We start from the raw sequence: 20,470 nt of genomic DNA, 5'->3' as shown, positions 1-20,470 counted from the left end.
TTTTTAACCTTTTTTTTCTTAACTTATTTCAATTTAAAATTTCACAATCGTTAGAATTCTTTTAAACTGCCGCCACGTCTCAGTTTTGTTAATCTACGCAGACTGCCTACACCCATGCCCACACCGCACCCACTCATTGACGGAGATGTACTTAATGGTGATACGCTGTTGCGTTCACGCATTACAAAGGAGCCACGAAAACGAACTCGTCCTCTACGTTCCAAAGTAGTTAGATTAGCTGATTGCTGTAAATAAACATTGATTCCAGCATTGGTTGCTACTGATTGGGTTGTTTTTGTTGTCGATGCTGCTGTGGTTAAAGGTGTGACTTTGCGTTGCCACACAAACTCCTCAGATTATAATTTTTTTTCCCAAATTACAATGTGAGCATCGTTTGAATTGGCGATAAGTGGTGTTGAAGAGCCGGAGCTAAGTGATGATGACGATGACGAGGATTTGTGACCGGGCGAGTTAGCATTATTATACCATACATGCCGCCAATAGCCCCGACCGCCGGTCAATGTGATAATAGTTCGTGGCCCATCGGCCTGTTGTTGCTGCTGTTGTTTGGCATTTTGTTTTTGCTTGCGTTTTAGTGTAGCCGTGGCTGCCGCTGGTGGCGGTGTTGAAGATGTCGCCGGTGTTGTTAAATTATTACCCGTTTGTTTATGCTGTTGCATAAGTTTAAAACCCTCCTCCGACTTAGGAGTACTGTGTACATCGGCCGAAGTCATGAGTCCATTTTCAGATATATTACCTAAATCACTGCCATTGCCGGAAGTTTTGTGACTAGCACTACTGCTATTGCGTGACACTGAACGTCCTCCAAACAATCGAATACCCATGCTTTCCTCACTGCCCGACGATGTATATAGGCTAGATGACTTCGAATCTACCGACCAATTAGAGAGATCCAAAGATCTGGGTCGCGATGCTTTCATACGTAAACGCCGATCCAAGGTGCTAACTCGGCCGGGTATGGCTGCCAGCTCCGGATCTGATCTGCGCATTCCTTCATACATCATATCCATTAAATTACCTTGCGTACCCTCGGCGGCATCATAATCCTCCTTGACGTATATTAGTTTGCCGTATAGACCATAAACATCACAATAACCATGTTCACTATGATTCAATGTGCTAGTGTTTGAGTTCAAACCTAAATTGTAATAGCCCGGCGATCCTAAACCACGTGGTAATGTTTTCGACATGCGGGCTGATTCCGTTGATAGATCTCTGAAACGTTTACGATGAAAAGCTGGCGAATTAGCTAAAGGAGCTCGAATTTTAGCCGAGAACGATTGATCCAGTGAAATTTGTTTGTCTAATTTAGAGCATCGAGGAGATGATGTTGCTGAATCTACACCTTCTGTACTTAACTCGCGTAACATAAGAGCAGACGGTGATCCGCAGCCTGAACTAATCTCCTCTTTAGGTAAATCCCTTCTTAGCACTACCGCCGATTCATCCAATTCAGCTTCGGCAATTTTTTTAGGATCTGCATCTATTGCGGGTAATTGCAAATCGTCGCCCATGCTAGGCACTACCGGTTCAGCAGCAGTACTTAACGCGTTTGCCATTGACTGATTGGTAGACGGTTTATAACAAGGATATACTTTGGATACCAAGGGTAATAAGAAAGTTATGGGACCGAAGTGAGCATGACACGACATGCTTATTCCTCCGCTAATTATTGGTACACCCTCTAAACGCGGTAAAGGTATGGTGACGGCTATTCCAACATTGGTACCTACCCACAATAAGCCCTTGCATGCCATTAAAGCTGTTACATAAATAGCACTGTTATTAACTGCTTGTTCCTTCTTACCGTCGCTGCGTAACACACTCGAAGCTATATTAATATCTTGCAAATGTTTAAAAGTCTCGGTGTGATACAAGCATAACATGGTTGAATTTTTAAGGGAAATCCATAAACCGATACCAGAATGAGCCATCAGGTTTACTTGCTGATTCGCACCATGATGAACTTCAAAACTTTTCTGTATCTCACCGTTTAGGGCGTTAAGAACATATACTCGGTTGGCGCAAGCAGCATAGATGTTCATATTGATGGGCAATAGGCTTGGCACCGACAACGATGATTCGCCTAATACAACTACTTGGGGATCTTTTAACATCCAAGCACCGTCGTAGGCTCGTCGATAGATTAACATCGTGGCATTAGATAGGGCCACATAAACGGTATCAAAATGATAGAGTATACGCATGACTGTACCGGTAACGGTACAGCAACTTAATTGCTCCTCCTGCTCTGGATTTTTGGCCGAATAAATTAAAATTTTTTGTGTATCAGTACCCATCCAGATAAGGTCGCCTAACAAGCTGTTGTACTCTTCGCGAGTTTTACAATTCTCAAGACCTTTAACAAATTCCATTGCTGTTATTTGACAATCGGTTATATCGAACGAGCCGACATCGCGTAAATTGCCGGCCTGTTGGATATGTTGTGAGAAGACGGTAATATGCGACACGGACCCATCACTGGTACATATCCACAAGTAGTTCAGCTGCTTGTGGCGGCGACGAGCATTGCCACTAATTTTTGAATCATTAGCAATGCTATAATAACATCCACAGCGTACCTAAAAAAGGATACAATTTAATTAAGAAAAATTTTATACTAAAAATTATGTTTGATGCGTGTTTACCTCCGTTTGATGCTGTGACTTGAGTATGGGCATTGCCTTGACAAAGAGTGGCATTTTATTTGATTGTCGCTGTACTAGTTGCATTTGTTGTTGCTGCTCATAGGCTAAACTTGAAGCAGCGATCGGATCGGTCGATGTTGTCTCCCAAGCGGGCGAATTATTCGTATCTAATGCCAGTTGAGCTAAGCGTAATTCCGTGACCCATTCTTTCTTCACATTAGGATTAATTGTCTGGAATGTGAAGGTTTCCTCTTTACCTGACTTGTTACGTGCCACCAATTGCAAGCAACATGAATCTACCCAAGCCATTTCTTCATTTTTACGCTGTATTGAGCTTTGAATCGAATTCATTACATTCCTGGTGATGTTCGTATTGAGCTCCTTATAAGTGCCCTTCAATGAACCAACCAGATCATTGATACGCGACACTACCTCATAATCATACATAAGATTACTCATCTCATTGCATAGGTTGTCGGCACCGCTTGTTAATAAGGCAGCTGTTGAACTGTCAAAGCTAGCATTTTGATAAACTGTGGGTGACGATGACGAGGTATTCGCCGGCAAAGTATTGGTTGAATAGTTGTTGCATGAACTACTGTTGGACTTAAGGCTTCCGCCACGATTAAGACCTAAATGAAAGGGTATAAAAATAGCTCGATTTTAGATCATTTTTCTTCTCTTGTTTTTTTTTTTTTTTTGAGTTTTGAATAAATTCCCGTTTCATATAAAAGAAAATCATTCCATTTTCATCAAAACTTTCTTTAAATGTTGAGAAATTCCATCGGAACTATTTAAAGTTTTGCATTTGTTTTTTTGTTTTTTTTTCTTGGTCTTTGTCACAAACTTAAAAAAAAAAAATTTCCATTAACCTACTTTTAGTGCAAACAGTAAATGTTCATTCCATCGTTCGTTAAGTAGTTATCAACATCTCATGCATCTCAAACAAGCGATCAATCTTCTTCATAACATGTCAATGACTCGAAACGAGAGTGAAATTTTTAATGTTTGTATTTTTGAAAAGAAAAGCTTGCAAAATTTTTCTAATAAATTGCGTGCACTTAAATGGCGTTCTCATCATAACAAACATCATGATGAGCAAAAAACAATAATAAGAAAAAAAAAAAAAAAAAAATACAAAGATGTAAAATGTGAATCAAATCAGAAAAGTAATACAACTAACTCTACAGCAGAAATAATAATAATAATAATAATAATAATAGTAACAACAACAACAAAACGAAGAAAATGCCACCTTCTTTTCAACTGTCAGTCATGATGGCAGCCAGCATAACATTAAAGCACCATTAAGTGCACATGATGAAAACCAGACGCATGCGTATTAACATGAATACAATGATCGCTCGTAAAGACGACATATAGATAGACGAATAAAACTTAGGGAGAGTTAGAGGAAAGGATACAACAAGACGGAAAAAAAAAAGAAGACAGACATAGCTGTGTGATGTTTTAAATCGAATGAATGGCTAAAGTTGTGCGCTTAGGTTGTTGCGTGGTTTGATTTGTTTGTTTAATTTTCACATGATAGCTGCTTTGTTGCGCGACTTTAAATATTCGAATAGTGAATGGTCTTCGACAAGCGAAAACGCTGCACTTTTCGTTGTTTTTATAGCCGCTTTTATTGTTGTCATTTTCCTTTTATTTATTTATTTATTTATTTTTTTTTTTTTTTCACTTCTTTCACCACAACAATATTATAATATCTGTAATGTCATGATGATGATAATTACGATGATGCCGATTATCAATATTATGATTTTGCATCATTGTGTGAAATTTAAAACTTTTCGTAATGAAACGAAATGAAAACGAAATGAAAAAACAAAGACTGCAATAAAAAGGCTGCATTTAAGTCTTGGCGGGAGGGGTGGACCCTTGGATGCCCAGCACTATTCAAGCACTATGCAACTATATAAAAATTTTGCAAAATTTCTCCCCGATTGAGAGCGCATTAGTGAATCGATCGATCGGAAAATTTTCCTAACTAATCACATCACATTTCATACATTGATATGTATGTCTGTTTGTCTGTTGTCTTTCATCGATCAATTGATAAAAATATTTTAAAGTTTTTTTTTTGATTTTTTTTTTTTTTTTTGGTTTTTCGTCTTTTCACTATCGGGGATTTTCAAAAGAGAACCAACCAACTCTATATGCGTTTGCCTGTATTGAAGTTATTTCCCGACTTTTTTAGGATGCAAATTTTCAACGATCAACTATCTATCCACCCAATGATGAAAGGAGAGTCGCGGAAAGAATTAAATAATAAATATGCGATTTTGTCTGTCGCGAATGCTGGCAATGATTCGAATTTATGGTCAGCTTTAAGCAATAGAACCGACTTGACGACCTTCAATATTTCTTAGCTTCAATACAATCTGCAAAAGAAAAGATGATCTGTAAGTAGGCAGACATTCTTAACGGGAAACTCAAAAAAGCTCTTTGGGTGAATCATATTCACTTATGAAATTCATATGCGTTTGCTTCTCATATTTAGATCTTGTGACAATTTCCGCAAGCAACTTTGATTCTTTCTCCGTTTGTTAATCGATCCATTTATCATATGATATTAAAACTTTCGCAAAAATGCAAATAAAACGAGGAGATAAAGTAATAAATTTTTTTTTTTTATATATCTAGACTAGTTTCACGATCTCTCATAAACGATTTAATGAAATAATGCTCGTTGCTGGATTGAACAAAAGACATGTTGTATCAATCTGTGGTCTTTTTTCTAAGCTCTCTAACGAATATATCGATTTCGAGCATCTCAATACGTCCCCTTATATCAAGCCTTTCTTTCATTTAGTCCTTGTATTTCCTATTATTATTATTATTATTATTATTATTATTATTATTATTATTATTATTATATTAACCTCGCTAGAAAAACAAAATTTTAAGAGTAAACTCTTAAAGCACTAGCATCGGGTAGCTAGCTATTGGCTTTTATTAAATAACCCTACCGTACTTGAGATTCGAACCCACGACCATTGAGTTGCTAGTCGAGATTTCTCGCCTTCGATCACTCAGGTGGATCTTCTACTTATTAATTGCCTTCGAGCAGCTGTTTTCATTTCATGCCCTATCTTCACAGGGTAGACTTTTTAAAGCATATAAAGATTTCTTTTTTAATTGCGAATATTTCCAAAATTCGTGATACTGCGTATATTAATTTTATGCGTATATATGTACCATTCAGATAGATTTCAGATAAGTTTGTCTCTTATTGCGTCTGGCGGTTTGCCCATATGATATTTGTCTATGTTTTCTTGTCTTCCAGATATTTAGATGAAATTTATTACGCTTGCGCGTTTTGACCCAATTGAAAACCCCACTTTCTCTACCACTCTCCATATAACGACTAATTTTTGAAAAAGGCATTATATGAAAAAAAATAGAAATCTTTAAAAATTTTCTCAATAAAAATGGCCGAGTAAGAACAATTTGACATTTTAAATTGATGTGAAAAATATCGTAAACGTAAAGGGGAACATTGGAATTTGGACATTGTCCCATAATAGATTTTTAATTAAACGCGTCAAAATTATATAACATTTCATGGTTCAAAAAATTAGTTTGATATAAACAATAAATTTGGCAATGCTTTGGATCAATTAGATCTATTGTATAGACGTTACAGCATATATGTAGGAGCTTTCATCAATAATAAGCTATTATATGTATATGTATAGGTATACTTTTTAACATTTTACGATAATATTCATATTAATATTCATACTAATAACTTTATAGAAAACTAGTTGTAGCCGCACAAGTTGAACCGCACAAAGTCCATTTCTTAGATTTAGTTTCCTTTATAAAAGAATTCCCAGATGAAAGGAGGAAGCCTAGTAGGTTTAAGACGAATCAAATCTTTGAGAAGAAGAATAATTTTGTTACATTTGGGTCATGTCATATATGGAATTTTCATCAAAAGAAGAGCTCGCATCAAAATGATGCCTTTATTTAGGAAACAACATCTTTGGCATTTTATCACGAAAGTGAAATGAAAAATTGCATTAAAAGAAACAACTTAGGGTATTTATAAGTTGGCCTTGCCCAATTATAATATTTTTACTTGTTTTGTGTGATGTCACAATGGTAGCTTGCTAAACGTAAATAAATGCATAAAATTCCTTGCCGGGAACAATCCACTGCATCTGAAATATATATTAATTATGTGAAAATTGTTCGGGCATTCGGGTCATTCAGCATTAGCCATTTGTTCCTTAAAAGCTTAATAACTGTTGTAAAAATTTCTCATTATACCCCATATGTTTATAATGTAGAGAGAGAGAGAGAGAGAAACTATACATATATCTATAGGTCAACTCGAACGATTTCAAACAAAATGTTGTAACGAAAGCAATGAAATCGCTCTTAGCCTAAACACAGTACAAGATCATGTTCATCATATCATACGATATTTTAATTCTTTTATTATTATTTTTTGTTTTCTTTATTTTCTGCACACATACACCCAATAATATATGTATGTAATATTTTCTTGTCTTGTCTATATAAAAGTTCCATAAGGTTAGAGTACGCATTAAAAGGCGCTACATTTTGGAAATTTAATCGACAAAGTGATCTTAAATGTTTGTTGTTGTCAATTTTTATTTATCACTTTCTCTGAGTTTTTTTTCCCTTTTGATTGCCCATAATGCTTCATTCCTAGCTAGACAGTATGTAGAATGATGAGTCGTAAGAGATGATGTGATTAGCTATGTGTTCAAAGTCTTTCACACCTCAGTCGAAATAAGGCATGGATCAGTGGACACTGTACTGCGTGAGAGATAATCTATTTCTAGTCAATAAATATGTGTTACTCGCTTGAGTATGTCCGACCAAGTGAAGAAAGAATATTAGTTTCATTGGTGGCCAAATCAGTAAATGGCCTTCAAGCTAAAAATTTATTTTGAAGCCAGGCGTCACTTTATGAAGACTTTTTGAAAGCAAGTATAAAGGGAGAGACATAGGCCAGACAGCCTTAAATGATTTATTAAATGATTTTCAATTGTTTCAAGTCGTTTTTACGCATAGACATAAACATAGGCATATCGTTGTGCTTCAAACAATTCAAAATATAATAAGAAGAAGATTGAAGATTAATTTATTGTAAAATTTATTGCAGATAGATTTGTTCTTAGTTAAGCTTCTCCTCAAAAGCAAAAAGCGGATACGATTCATGCTTTCATCCAATGAACATAGTATCCAAGGCGAGTTTAGGAGGCTAGAACTTATTCTCTAAGTAAAATTCATCCGTGACTCTAGGACGGAAGATATTTTGCGATTAGACTAACGTTTAGAGGAAATGTTATGCAGAGAATAGAGTTTTAAGAAACAATTAATGATAACGAGAATAAAATAAGTTTGCGTTTACTAACAAGGCACAGGGCTTTGCTATAACATACTATAGGAGAGAAGAGAAGAGAATAGAAGAGAAGTGCTTGATAGTTTCGATCACTTTTTCTTAACGTAATTTCCCCATTGCAATCATCTAAGTGCTCTGTCACTAACTTAGATTGTTGCATGTTTTTTCGTGAGGTTGGTTTACTTTACGAACACTAACAACATAACATTGGTATTGTTATTTGAGATAATGTAACTCTTAAAGCAAATGCCAGATAAATTAATTTTTGATTATGCAAAGTGTATCGGGCATATGACTCATTGATTTGTTCTGCTCGGCAGGTTACGCAACCGATAAAATTTTGATTTGGTACGAGTTGGACTCTAGATGTTGGGTTAAAAAAAAACAAAAACTAAAACTAAAACTAAAATAGCAATTACTTCCTAGCATTAATAAAGTCTTCTTAGCATTGGTTATGTTTGGTTGGTTGTTGTTCTGTTTGTATTAATTTCGAGTGATTTCGTGTCAATAAACTAACTCACTAATCAATAACAACAAACATGAATAAACAAACATTGGCATTCGTTGCGAATGTATTGCAACTTAAAAAACAAAATAAAAAAAAAAAAAAAAAAAAAAATCTTTATTTTTCTTTATTCCTTTTTTGTTTGTTTTCCAACAAACTTAACCTTTATTCGAATCTTTAAAGACACAAAACAATACTGTCACTGTACCGTATTGCATTCATTTATTGTTTTATTTGCTCTATTGACGGTTGTTGGTGGTTTCATGTCAAAAACATTTTGCTTTTCATGTTAATTTGTTGATTTATGCAATTTGCCAATATTAAGAAAATAGAAAAAGAAAAAAACAAAAAAAAAAAAAAAAATCAGACACAAAAGCAAAAAAAATCATAATTATTGCATTTCAATTTCGATACGAATAGCAAATGCGCAGCCAAACGGAGCTTGTGAGTGAAGCGAAAAGGGTATGGTTTCCGCTACGGTTTGACTTTGGATGTGAATGGATGGATGGATGAATGCATGATTATACAGACAGACGACATACATAATAAATGGTTAAAGAGATAAATAAAGTGAATTTTTATGGTTTGTTTTTCGAGCAAGAAACGCTAAAGAAAAAACGGAAAACGATCAGAAGGCCTAATCGTTTGCGTTTTAAAGACAATGGATTTTAAATGGTAACCGAGTTTAAAACTTATTTCTGGATACACTACGTCATGCTACCTATCATAATACAAGATTTTTGCGCAAATTTTTATTTCTTTTTTTGAATTTAATCAAAATATATGCAAATAATTTCTAAAATTCTTAAAAAAAAAAAAAAAAAAAAAAAAAAAATATGTGATTTATCATGTCCGTCCTATCGAAATGAATCTATCCGAAAATAATGCGTCTAAGTATTTGTCTTCTGGCTTTTTTTTTTTTTTGTTTTTTTTTTTTAAACGAACCCTGACGAGTAATATATGAAAAAATGTTGCCTATTTTACGGCTCAGTGTTAGTTAGTTTTCAAATGCATTATTAAACTTAATATACCTGTGCAATGGCTAATATGTGGCTACAATACCAAAAAACAAAAAAAAAAAAAAAAAAAAAAAAAAGGTTTAAATTTTCTTTTCTTTTATTGTTTTGTGTATAGAGAGTTTTTTTCTCAAGTCATTTACTATATGGCGATTGTAAGACACCAGAAAATTTATTGTGTTTAGAAAACAGAAAAACTAACGGAAAATGTATAAAACGCGACACAACTTCCCAAAACGATAAAGATCATAAAACATTAAACGCGGAAATTTCTAAAGCAGCGGCCTCCCAACAAAAAAAGGGAAAGTCATTGATAGTCGCATGAAGATGGATGGCTATAAGCCTTTGGAAGCATAAAAAAAAAAGCTTTGTTTGGTGCTTGCTTGCCTTTTTTTTTTTTTTTATTTTTGTTTTTGTTTTCATATATATATATATATATATATATATATATATATATATATTTGTTTTTTTTTTGTTATTGTTTTTGTTTTTGTCTTTGCACACTCACCTGCAGTTAATATTCTTGATAGAGTAGCGGAAGTACTATTGTCTACAATTTCCACATCCGTTACCGGATACATCCATTTGAATGTTAGCTTCTCGGTGGCACCAAAATCATGCGATTGCTTGGGTGCCACCGATACACAAATCACTTTATCGTTAAGCAATAGCAAACGTCTCTGCTTCGATTTCACTATGAAACCGGCCTGATTGAATTCCATATGCGTGACATTATCCTCACGTAAAAGATAGCGTTGTCGATTATTTTCCGTCGATGCCAAAGATCGTGTATTAAAAGTGCCACTGATATGGCCGAGCATTTCTTTGAAACCCTGATATTGTTCTGCTTCACGTTTACGTTCGTTTAACATTTCGGCTAATAATTCGAGCTGAGTCAGAGCCAATTGCAATGACATACGATCGTGATGACCTTGCGGGGTATATTTGAGTAGATCCTGTAGGAAAAGTATAAATTGTGGAAAACGTTGCACCGGCTTAACCATTAAACCGAAAAAGCTGAGACGATCATGGGCACTGATTTGCTTGACTTTAAAGAAATCAGCCAAAGCCGATTTGCGTTTCTCTTCCATTTTGGCCAGTTCCATGGCTGCGGAGAAATTATTAATGAAACCCGAATAAATTTCAAGGATACGCGGCTTGCTAAATGCTCCAACGAAACAATCTCCTAACTTCTCATCACGATCCCAATTACGTACACATTCGGCTAAGGCGATGCGAAACAGTTGATGTGATTGCAAAATTTCCGGTAAACGATGGAATAGCGTACCAATTTTATTAACACTCAATATGGGTGGATTACTATCTTCGAGAGGTTTTTTGTAATCCTATTCAAAAAAAAAAAAAAAAAAAAAAAAAACAAAAAAAAGAAAAGAAAAGAAACAAAACAAAAGGAAAGAAGAGAAGAGAAGATTATTAGCAACATTTCAACTTTGCATTACCGTAAATTCCAACACTCCAAGAAGAGACAAATTTTTTTGAAATATTTTTTAATTAATTTTGTTTCTTCGTTCGATCCCACACACACACAGACACACACACACACACACACACACACACACACACATACACACACACAGACACATACACATACATACAGACACACACATACATACATACAGACACACACACACACACACACACACACACACACATATACATACATACATACACACAAATCCATATCTTCTTATTTTTTTTTCAAGTACCCTTTATTAATTTTTAGTAATTTTTTTCTATATATTTTACATGATGTATAATTTCTTTTTAGCTTAATTTTGCAACTATTATAAGTTTTTATTTTTTTTGTTTTTTTTTGTTTGTTTTTTTTTTTTGGTTTTTTTATAATTTAGTTTTTAGAAGAGATGAAGAATATAATGATTAGTAATGATGGTGGTTGTGGTGATGGTTAAATTATCGATACATAGCGTAACGTAGGGAGGAAGAATTTTATATTTGGTGGATGGCATGGTATGGCATGGCATGTAAAGAAAAATATTATAATTATGGATTAATTGTAAAATTCATAAAATGGTTCTACAGGTTCTACAAAATAATAATTATTAATGAAGCTGTTAAACTTAAAAAGAGTACTTGAGTAAAACGAAGCAACTGCAATGTCTACATGCAATAACTATTATTTATACATATATATATATGTATATATATATATATACAATCAATATGAACTAATCATAAAGAATAATGTAAACCCATAGACCCAAAGACCCAAAACCCAAAGACTTTTTCATATAAAATTGAATTTTGGCTCTAATAGCTCGCGAGCACGTGGCCTGTTGATCGTAGAGGTACATATTGGAATTACTTAAAAATATACCCTTCAGAAATGCATTAGCAGCTTAGGTGCTCGGCTCTTATCGTCTATACCCATTTTTGTCTTCTTTTTTTTATGTCAGAGCTAAAACGGCTAAGTTATCAACAAATCTGATAACTTTTAACTTCCCCATCGAACCATTGATATCCAGTGAAGTCTCGAACGATTTCAATACAAAATGAAGTCTGATATGTATGTAGCGAAAAATGTAATAGACGAAGTTTTCGCTTGCGACGATTCGAAATGATTAAGCGAAGCGAAATGATAGGTGATGAGAATTGTGTTGAACAGGACAATAACTTAGTGGAAGAACTGAAGTTGACGCCATTTAAAGCATTGATCTAGGTTTGGTAAGATTGGAAAGAAATTGTTCATCATGAGCTGTTCCCTTTCTAAAGCCAAAAATTAATGCGATCATAGTGATGTGTTCACAACTAAACATCATAAGAGGCGTCATATTTAGATTACGAATACGTTTATCTTTGTTTTGGGAATTTTCGCCCATCCTTAACCTGTCCAAATACAATTGGTTTTGTCCTCAAACAAAAAAAAAAAAAACACGCTTAAGACTTAAAGGCTGACTTGAGAAGAAACCTGTGAAAATTATTTGACTCAATTTCCCGTCCAGAAGAATAACATAAACTTATCAATCAGAATGGCTTAATGGGTTTGGTCTAATGTTATATTTTCGATCATTTAAAGTAACGAAATTATGCACAAAAGTCGTCAGCTATGGCGTACGAAATTCGATAAAGAATTTGAATGAGTTGCAGTTGGGATGTATATATATCTACTTATCCCAAATATGATAGATAATGCGCGCCCATCGTGTATATCGCATATATATTCTTTGGAATTAAATAAACAAAATACAAACATATAAAAAAAAAAAAAAAAGAAGAAAAATATTTAAATTTAGTGAAGAAAGTAAAGAAACGAATCCACAATTAATAAGAATGCGGCTAGTGTTGAAAGTGTAGGTCTCTTGGATTTATTTGTTTTAATTATTTCAATTGCAACAATTCGTGCAATTTCTAAAATGAATTTCGTGCAAAAAGAAACTTGCAAAATGTGTAGACGCTTAAGTTGCTTCGGCTACTTACATTGACTAGACGTTGCAGGGTTGCCACATATGAATTTTCACTGTGTACGATAGCGGCGACAATGTGACGTCGCTTTAATTGTTGCTGTGAGAGACCGGGTGGCGCTGGCGGTAGCATTGGTTGCATCAAGCGATTGTGAGTTGTTCGGGCCGTTCCATTGGCGCGACTACCAGGCGGTATCATTAAATCCAAATCGAATCTATTAGTCGATGCGGTCAATGAAGACGTTTCATCATCTTCATTCTTTAACGCATACACGAGAAACATAAATAAAATATATATATATGTCGTTATTAATACAATTTTGTTTCCTCCATTCTTTCTTAAACTGCAATCTTTAGTCATCGAATAAAATAATAAAAAAAATGTACGCTACTTGAAACTTACATCATTTGTGATGCAAGATAGAGTATGTAAGAGTATGCCAAGATTGCGCGGATATATGTAGCACTTAAAAAACGACTTAAGATAAACCCACCTTTGGTTATACCATTTGACTCAAAATCATTTGATCTAAGCTTGTCTGTTCATAACATAATGTCTGTCCAAGTATTCTTGTATTCAATCTTGATAAATTTGATATAATGGCACGTTTTGATCCAAGCAAAAACCTCTATCAAAAATGGATTGATTCGGACCAGTTTTTCGAAAATGTCGTTATGGTAAACTAAATTAGAACTTTTCACATTTCTCGACAAAATTCGCTGACTAATTGCACGAAAACTTGAACGAAAAACGCCTTCTCCTTCATAGGGTAAGGTTTGATTTTCAATATTTCATAGTGCAATTTTTACCACAATAGTAATTAGCCTGGTCGAATTTGGAGCATATAGGTGTACTTCCGCGATTATTTACCTTGCAAGGTTTTTCATGACAAAATAAATTTTTCATTTAGCAAAAATGTGAAATTTTTCAAATTTTATGGTGAAAGTTAGGCTCACAAGACTCGTTCTGATGTAAAGCATTACTTTGTCAAATTTCGGATCAAATAGGTTTACTTTTTTTTCGGCAATATGGCAAGCAACGGCGACCATGATAAAATAATTCCTTATATGGCACAAAGGTTTAATATTTAGTATATGATGAGGAAAATTGTTCCGTAATAATGTGATATTTGGCGATTGTATATGTGTTAGGTGTCCTGCCTGGACATGCTTAAAATTAATGGGAATCTATTGCATACAATTTTGTGTATTAGTCTTACCTCTGGTACGCCGGGCATTTTATAGGCAGATTTTGTTGTATGAGCAGAATTTGTGAGCTTTTGCGTTACACTCATGTGTGACGTTCCGTCGCAAACTGTATCTGAATAGTCGATACTAGACGAAGTTGATTGCCGTCCATCCCTCCCGCCAACATCGTACTGATGCGAAGAACCGCGTTTCATTGAAAACCACCTTTGCAATCTACCGCCGGGTGTTTCCCCTGGCGTTGTAATATCTTCCCTAGATGGCTGATGAGCGGTTGGCATTATGCTGCACGTAGTAGTACTGGCTCGTCTAGTTAAAGTACCGCTTCCTCCTGCGGCGTTATTACTTGAATTTGTGCTGTTATCAGCAGCGCAATTGTTTACATTGCCCGGCGAGCGCCATTTGTCAAATGACAAGTGCTGTTTGGCGCGATTAAAGGTCGAACGCAATTGGGAATTGCGTTGATTTGTAGCACTGAGCGATGACGTTGCGCTGCCGTTTGCCTTCTCTTCGTGTGCCAATTCCTCGTCTTCCGAGGAGATACTGGGATTTGGCGACTTGTTGTGTGCTTCGGTAGGTGTATGCTCACCTCGTTCAGCTGAGCACCAACTGTCGTCCAAATGTTTTTGAACACCTGCTGAATTCGGTGCTGCGGAGGTAGCGGATGTAGACGATGTTACACCAACGGCAGAGGTGCCGCCGTTGGCGTTAAAACTGCCGCCGGCTATTGTGTTGCCGCTTAATTTAACTGAAGCAGCACCACTGGGCAATTGCTGCTGTTGCTGTATGGCCGCTTCACTGCAGCGGCTTATGGCACTTGTATGTATATGATGATGATGATGATGATGATGATGATGGTGCGGTTGTTGTGAATGCTGTGGTATAATTAACGTTTGCAAACCGCCACGTACTTCAGGTCGTTTCAATATCGATATGTTATGTAATTGTGCTGTAGTTGTGGTCACGTTGTTGCCGTTGTTGGGATGATGTGCACTTGGCTGGACGGCTAATGGATTGATATTGTTATTTTGAGTTAAGGCAGATGGAAGGGAATCTTCCCAAGAGCCGGCATTCAATTTGGACTCATCTGAAATAGAAAAAAAAAAAATGCGTTTTTGTCATTAAAGTAACTTAAAATATTCTACTCTTATCTTATACCGCTAAAGTGAAATATTTTTATGTGTAGCATTAAAATTTTTAAAAGTCCATTAAATCCGACGACGGCAACTTAAATGGTTATATAAAAGTTTATGAGTGACAAAAAAAAAAAAAAAAAAAAGAAATACTACTTTAGTGCAATAATGTCTCATAAGAACGAAAAATGCTTACGAAACTTGTTCTTGAATGGCTGGAGATTGTGGTAGAAACCTACATTCACCCACTCACAATAAGAGATTGAATAATGGTTCAACGTTTACGCTTTTTATGTTAAAAAAAAAAAAAAAAAAAAAACGCGATTATACAATACACATTACGACGTAGTTTGATTATGTCATTTTTGTTCGGCTAAGAAACCAACTCACTTAGAACATGCAATTGTTAAGCAAAAGTATCGCAAATCCGCACTGAAGTCACAACGACTTAAAGGGTGTTGTCTATTTTTAATGCTTCAGTCATAACGACGGGCAAAATTTCACGTAATTTAAAAAAACAAAAAAAACACAAGTAAGAAAATTAAATTCGGTCGGGACCGAATCTTTTTTACCCATCGTCGCACCGTTTATCCCACAAAAAAAGGACAAAAGAAGTAACAGAATAAAATTCTCACCCTCTAATAATATGGAGCAGGCACTGTTGATTTCTTCTATTTTCAAAATAAAAGTTTTTGTCATAGAGGCATATGGGTGTTGTACGTGTACGTGTGTCCTTTAAAAAATTTTCTTATATAAATTCTTTTGGAAATTTGTAGGCGATATCTTCATTTTCGTTAATAGGAGAATGTTTACCACAAATGCTACAAAGTTGCGCAAACAGCCCGATGGACGGACGGACGAACAGGCGGACATATTTAGGTGCATTCAAGATTTGTAACTGACTAAGAATTTATACTTTAGGGTGTTTCTGAAGCGTGTTTTTACGCGTTCTAAAGATATTCAGAAAATTATTAAATTTTCATACACCATAATATTGGATAGGCGTGGTAAATTTTTGTCCATTTTTGTGCACAAATGCTACAGCATTGCCCATAGAATATATGTTCAAATTTTTGTACATTTATTTGCTATAGTTTATGACTAATGAGCGAAAAAACCAATTTTTCATTCCTTTTTTTTAAACAGAGGTATTCTCAGTTTACGTTGTGCTGTGGGCGTGTCCTTCGACTAATTTAATCCATCTTCAATACCAACCTGCGTGCAAAAACTTCCAATGCTTCTGCTAAATTTCAAGTCGATAGCTTTATTTATGTCTGTTGACAATAGACATTACACGGACGGACAGACGGACAGACGGACGTGTTTACATCGACTTGGAATTTGTTGCTGATCAAGGATATATATAATTTGTGGGGTATGTAATCCTGCCTTCTGGGCGTTGCCAAATGTTTTGTCAAAATGAATATACCCCTCATCCTTGATGGTGATGGGTGTAAAAAAAAAAAAAAAAAACAAATAAAATAGAATAAAATAAATGAATAAAAACATAAATTTTTTTATAGGAAATTGCGTTTTAAATGCTTCGCAAAATTTGCGGAAAGGCTTTAGTGTTAATAAAATCTACATAAACGTTGTAACAATCGGAGCAATTTCGGGATATCTATCGTCTTAAATTAATACAGGGTACGTATAGGATTGTGAAACGCTCGTATATAGGCGATTGCAAATTTTTTTGTCTTCTCCGGGTGATCATTAATGGAGGCCATAAAGTAAGACAAGCAATGAAGAAATTTCCAGTAATCATAGGCTGGCATGCGCAACACATTTCTCTTTAGAAGCATCAAATTTTCGTTATCACGCTCGACGTCGATTCCTATACAAGGGAAAAAGGGAAAAGCGAAATACATGAAAACTTCTGTAAGCGTTTTGTAAGCGTTTCTTAACGGAAACTATTCCAAGCTCATGAAAAGCCCTAATCTGTTAACTTGTCCATGAAATCTTTCATCTTTAGAGAACAGCTTATGTCGATTCATGCCGGGAATTAAGAATATTTTTAGGCAAACTTCACTTAAGTAAGCTGAAGCATGTTGGAGACTTTAAGAATTATCGGAATATCGCAGAATAATTAATTTCAGCACTAGGCATTGGAATATTTTCCCAACTTCTGTGACCTTACGAGTGTAGAGTTTCTATAAGCACATCATCCTATACCAACGATCGCTTGATTCCGCAGACCTCAGTACCTGATAGGCACACATTCATGTCTAAGTAGCAGACGGTTCAAGAAGGTCTATGCTTGATAAGATTTCTGATATTTCCCTTCGGTGAAGCGTATAAAAGTTAAGTACTGCAGAGATATGGATTACAAAATTTTCTTTTTCTTATTTTACATTATTGCCTAGTACTGATGTTGTTGGCCACTTTACTGACTTGGCTTTATCGTAGATTATATTAACCACTAAAACATTTAATCGATGGATTACAGTCCCTGTGTTAAGTTTCGTCATTCCCTTTGCAACAACAAAACAAACAGTTCAGAGAAGTTATCAAGTATGAAAGTGAGATGTGTTAACTTGATTTAGCCACGCTTGTCCAACGACGGACGACTTAGGATTACTAAAATTGAAGCAAAGGGTTAAAAAGTTTACTTAGGAATTTTATAATATATCAGCAAACACAGAATCGACGTTACAATGGCTTTCGTCGTCAATGGAGATGCCAGAAATATCAATGCGTGAAGATAGGCGTAGAAGGATGTTTAATCGCTTCTCTCAAAGAAACGAGAAAATTTCTTAATAATTTTTTGAATTGCAACTCGGGCTCGAAATAGCTTTTAAATCGTGTCGGCTATTTGTGCGAAATCTAAACTTGACGCCACCTTTGAAAACCATTGAGAAAAGATGGCACTTTTCAGTTGTGTTTTGCTAAAGCGAATGTTTTACTTACACGATTGCTTGATAAGGAGAAAGGATATCAGAAATCGATAACTGATCGTTAATACAATTGCGAATTTTATCTCAAACTTTTATCTTAAGCGTGTTTTGTGTTTAAATAAGAAAAAATTTATTTGAAAGAATTTTAAAATTATTAGCCGAACAAAGTGCTCGATTACGAGCGCTTAGCCTATAGCTTAGTGATTCGTGGTGAAATGTGTGGGTGGGTGTGCTGATGCGTTGATGATTTTTCGTAATTTTCGTTAAAGACTTGATTTTGCATTGACAACCCTATCGAATTTGTTACTTGCACCAAACTGTCCTGACTGCTTTTCATTTTTTTGTTTGTTTTTTTTTTGTTAATACCTTTTTTAAGATATTCTTGTATTTTAATATAAAACTATTCGTAAATCTTAAGAAAATGATTAATGAACATTATTAAGAGTTTGGGATTTCATCACTGAAAAGTTTACGTTGCTTTATCTTTTACATTTTCAGATTTTTTGGTAGATAAATTTTTGATAGCAAACCGGTTTATCATTATTGGTAAAGTAACAAAATTAAGCTTCCATTAAAGAGTTTTGTTGACAGTTTGAAAAATTGGTAGTCGTATCGATTAGAGTAACTTATCGAACGCCCACATAAACTTGCGCAGGTCTGTAGACCTGCAAGAATTTTACATTTTGTTTTTTTTGTTTTTTTCTTTAGTTTTTGTTGTTGTCTTTCGGTTTTTTTTACTCAATGGCAACTTTTATGAATGCATTCATAATTGATTTTGTCTACCCACCATTATCGGAACGGTATGTTAGTTTTGTCAATTATTGTATGTATTTTTTTTGTGTCACAAAAATGGCCATCAGACATGCATTATGAATCTCTGTCCGTCTGCATATTTCAACATTCAGCAAATTCGATCGTAAATTATTTCGTTTTATTTCTATTATATAAAGTTGAATATCATCATTATAATCGTTTTAAAAGTTGGCCTAAAATTAGTAGTAAGTAATAATAGTAAGCTTTTCATTTTCGAATATTAAAGTTAGTATTGAATAATTATTCGGGTATCAGTAAAATCTATCTGCGAAATATTCCCAAGTGTACGATTAATATGTGGCAATGTCTGGCAATAGAACTGCTTCGTATGTAAATAAAATGCAATATGAAAACATGACTTTCAGTTTGTAGTACGATGATAGGAGACTAAACAAGAGCTACCAAGTTGTATTGTGTTGCAAATACACAAATATCGACCGCATCATCTATATATATATATATATATATATATAAAGAGAAATTTGCTCTTTCTTGCAATTAAATACCGGGTGCTATCAAGATATGGTATCCGAGCTAGGGGAGGATACGGATAGATTCGGCTTAAGTCAAATGCAATTTATTTTATTACTGTTTGCTCTTTCTTACTCGAAATTCGTATTCTAAGACTTTTTTTTTTTTTCTTTTTATAGGAACAAAATCCAGTTTCGATGTTATTAACATCAGTAGAAGTATTTCGAGTAGTGATGTCTGGCAAGTCAGCCTCCGAAATTGCAAACGCATATAGTAATACAGAAAGGAATATGTGCGGAGATACCCAAATCAATGTGTTGTGTTTATATTTGCTTGATAAACTTGTATTGAATTGGGGTGACCAGCCGGTGGCTTAACTTTTAAAGAGTTTTTTTTTTCCCCTCCTCTGTCAACTAGACTTTGTTTAAAATATTTTTTTTTTTTTTTTTAATAATTATAACCATTGTTAAAACGCAGCTATATACGTAAGATATTTTTGTTATTTTCTTTTTGAGTCCCTTCAAAGCAAGTCAGAGCAATTTGTTAGTTGGGAGTTTAACAAAAAACTTTACTCATTTAATAAATTCTTTAAGTGACCGTAAAGCGTAGTAATTCTTAAGCGTAATTATTGGGCAACGAATTGTTGGATTTTGATTTTGATTTTGAATTCCTTTTCAAGTTGATCTTTAATCTACTAACTAAAGTTTTTTCTATAAAGCTACTAATGTAAAAATATAATTAAAAAAATTTTCCTTTTTAATGTGTAATGTAATCGCGATTCGAACCCGAACGCAATGGAAAAAATATGACTAGTATCTACAGTTGCGATTGGCGGATTTCTATTTCTATAGCAGTTACAGTCGCGATTGGTGAACGATGCATAATGTATGCATAACACTTTTTAAGATGATAACTTCCATGTCCA

At 34.6% G+C, this 20,470-nt stretch overlaps 1 protein-coding gene across 1 annotated transcript in view; it reads right to left on the bottom strand.

Moving 5' to 3' along the window:
- The window catches only part of LOC119644704, a 266,859-nt gene continuing 246,389 nt past the window's right edge, over positions 1-20,470 (bottom strand). Inside the window, exons 2-6 of the mRNA XM_038044400.1 lie at positions 14,249-15,321; positions 13,045-13,287; positions 10,097-10,934; positions 2,670-3,301; positions 1-2,603 (exon numbers count right to left, since the gene is read on the bottom strand). Of these exons, the coding sequence (XP_037900328.1) occupies positions 357-2,603; positions 2,670-3,301; positions 10,097-10,934; positions 13,045-13,287; positions 14,249-15,321 (5,033 nt within the window). The 3' untranslated portion in view covers positions 1-356. The remainder of the gene's footprint in view (positions 2,604-2,669; positions 3,302-10,096; positions 10,935-13,044; positions 13,288-14,248; positions 15,322-20,470) is intronic.

The sequence above is a fragment of the Glossina fuscipes genome, unplaced genomic scaffold, assembly GCF_014805625.2.
Source record: "Glossina fuscipes isolate IAEA_lab_2018 unplaced genomic scaffold, Yale_Gfus_2 0, whole genome shotgun sequence".
Taxonomy (NCBI): domain Eukaryota; kingdom Metazoa; phylum Arthropoda; class Insecta; order Diptera; family Glossinidae; genus Glossina; species Glossina fuscipes.
Note: the sequence above shows the minus strand (reverse complement) of the source record. Positions and strands in the feature narration are given on the sequence as shown.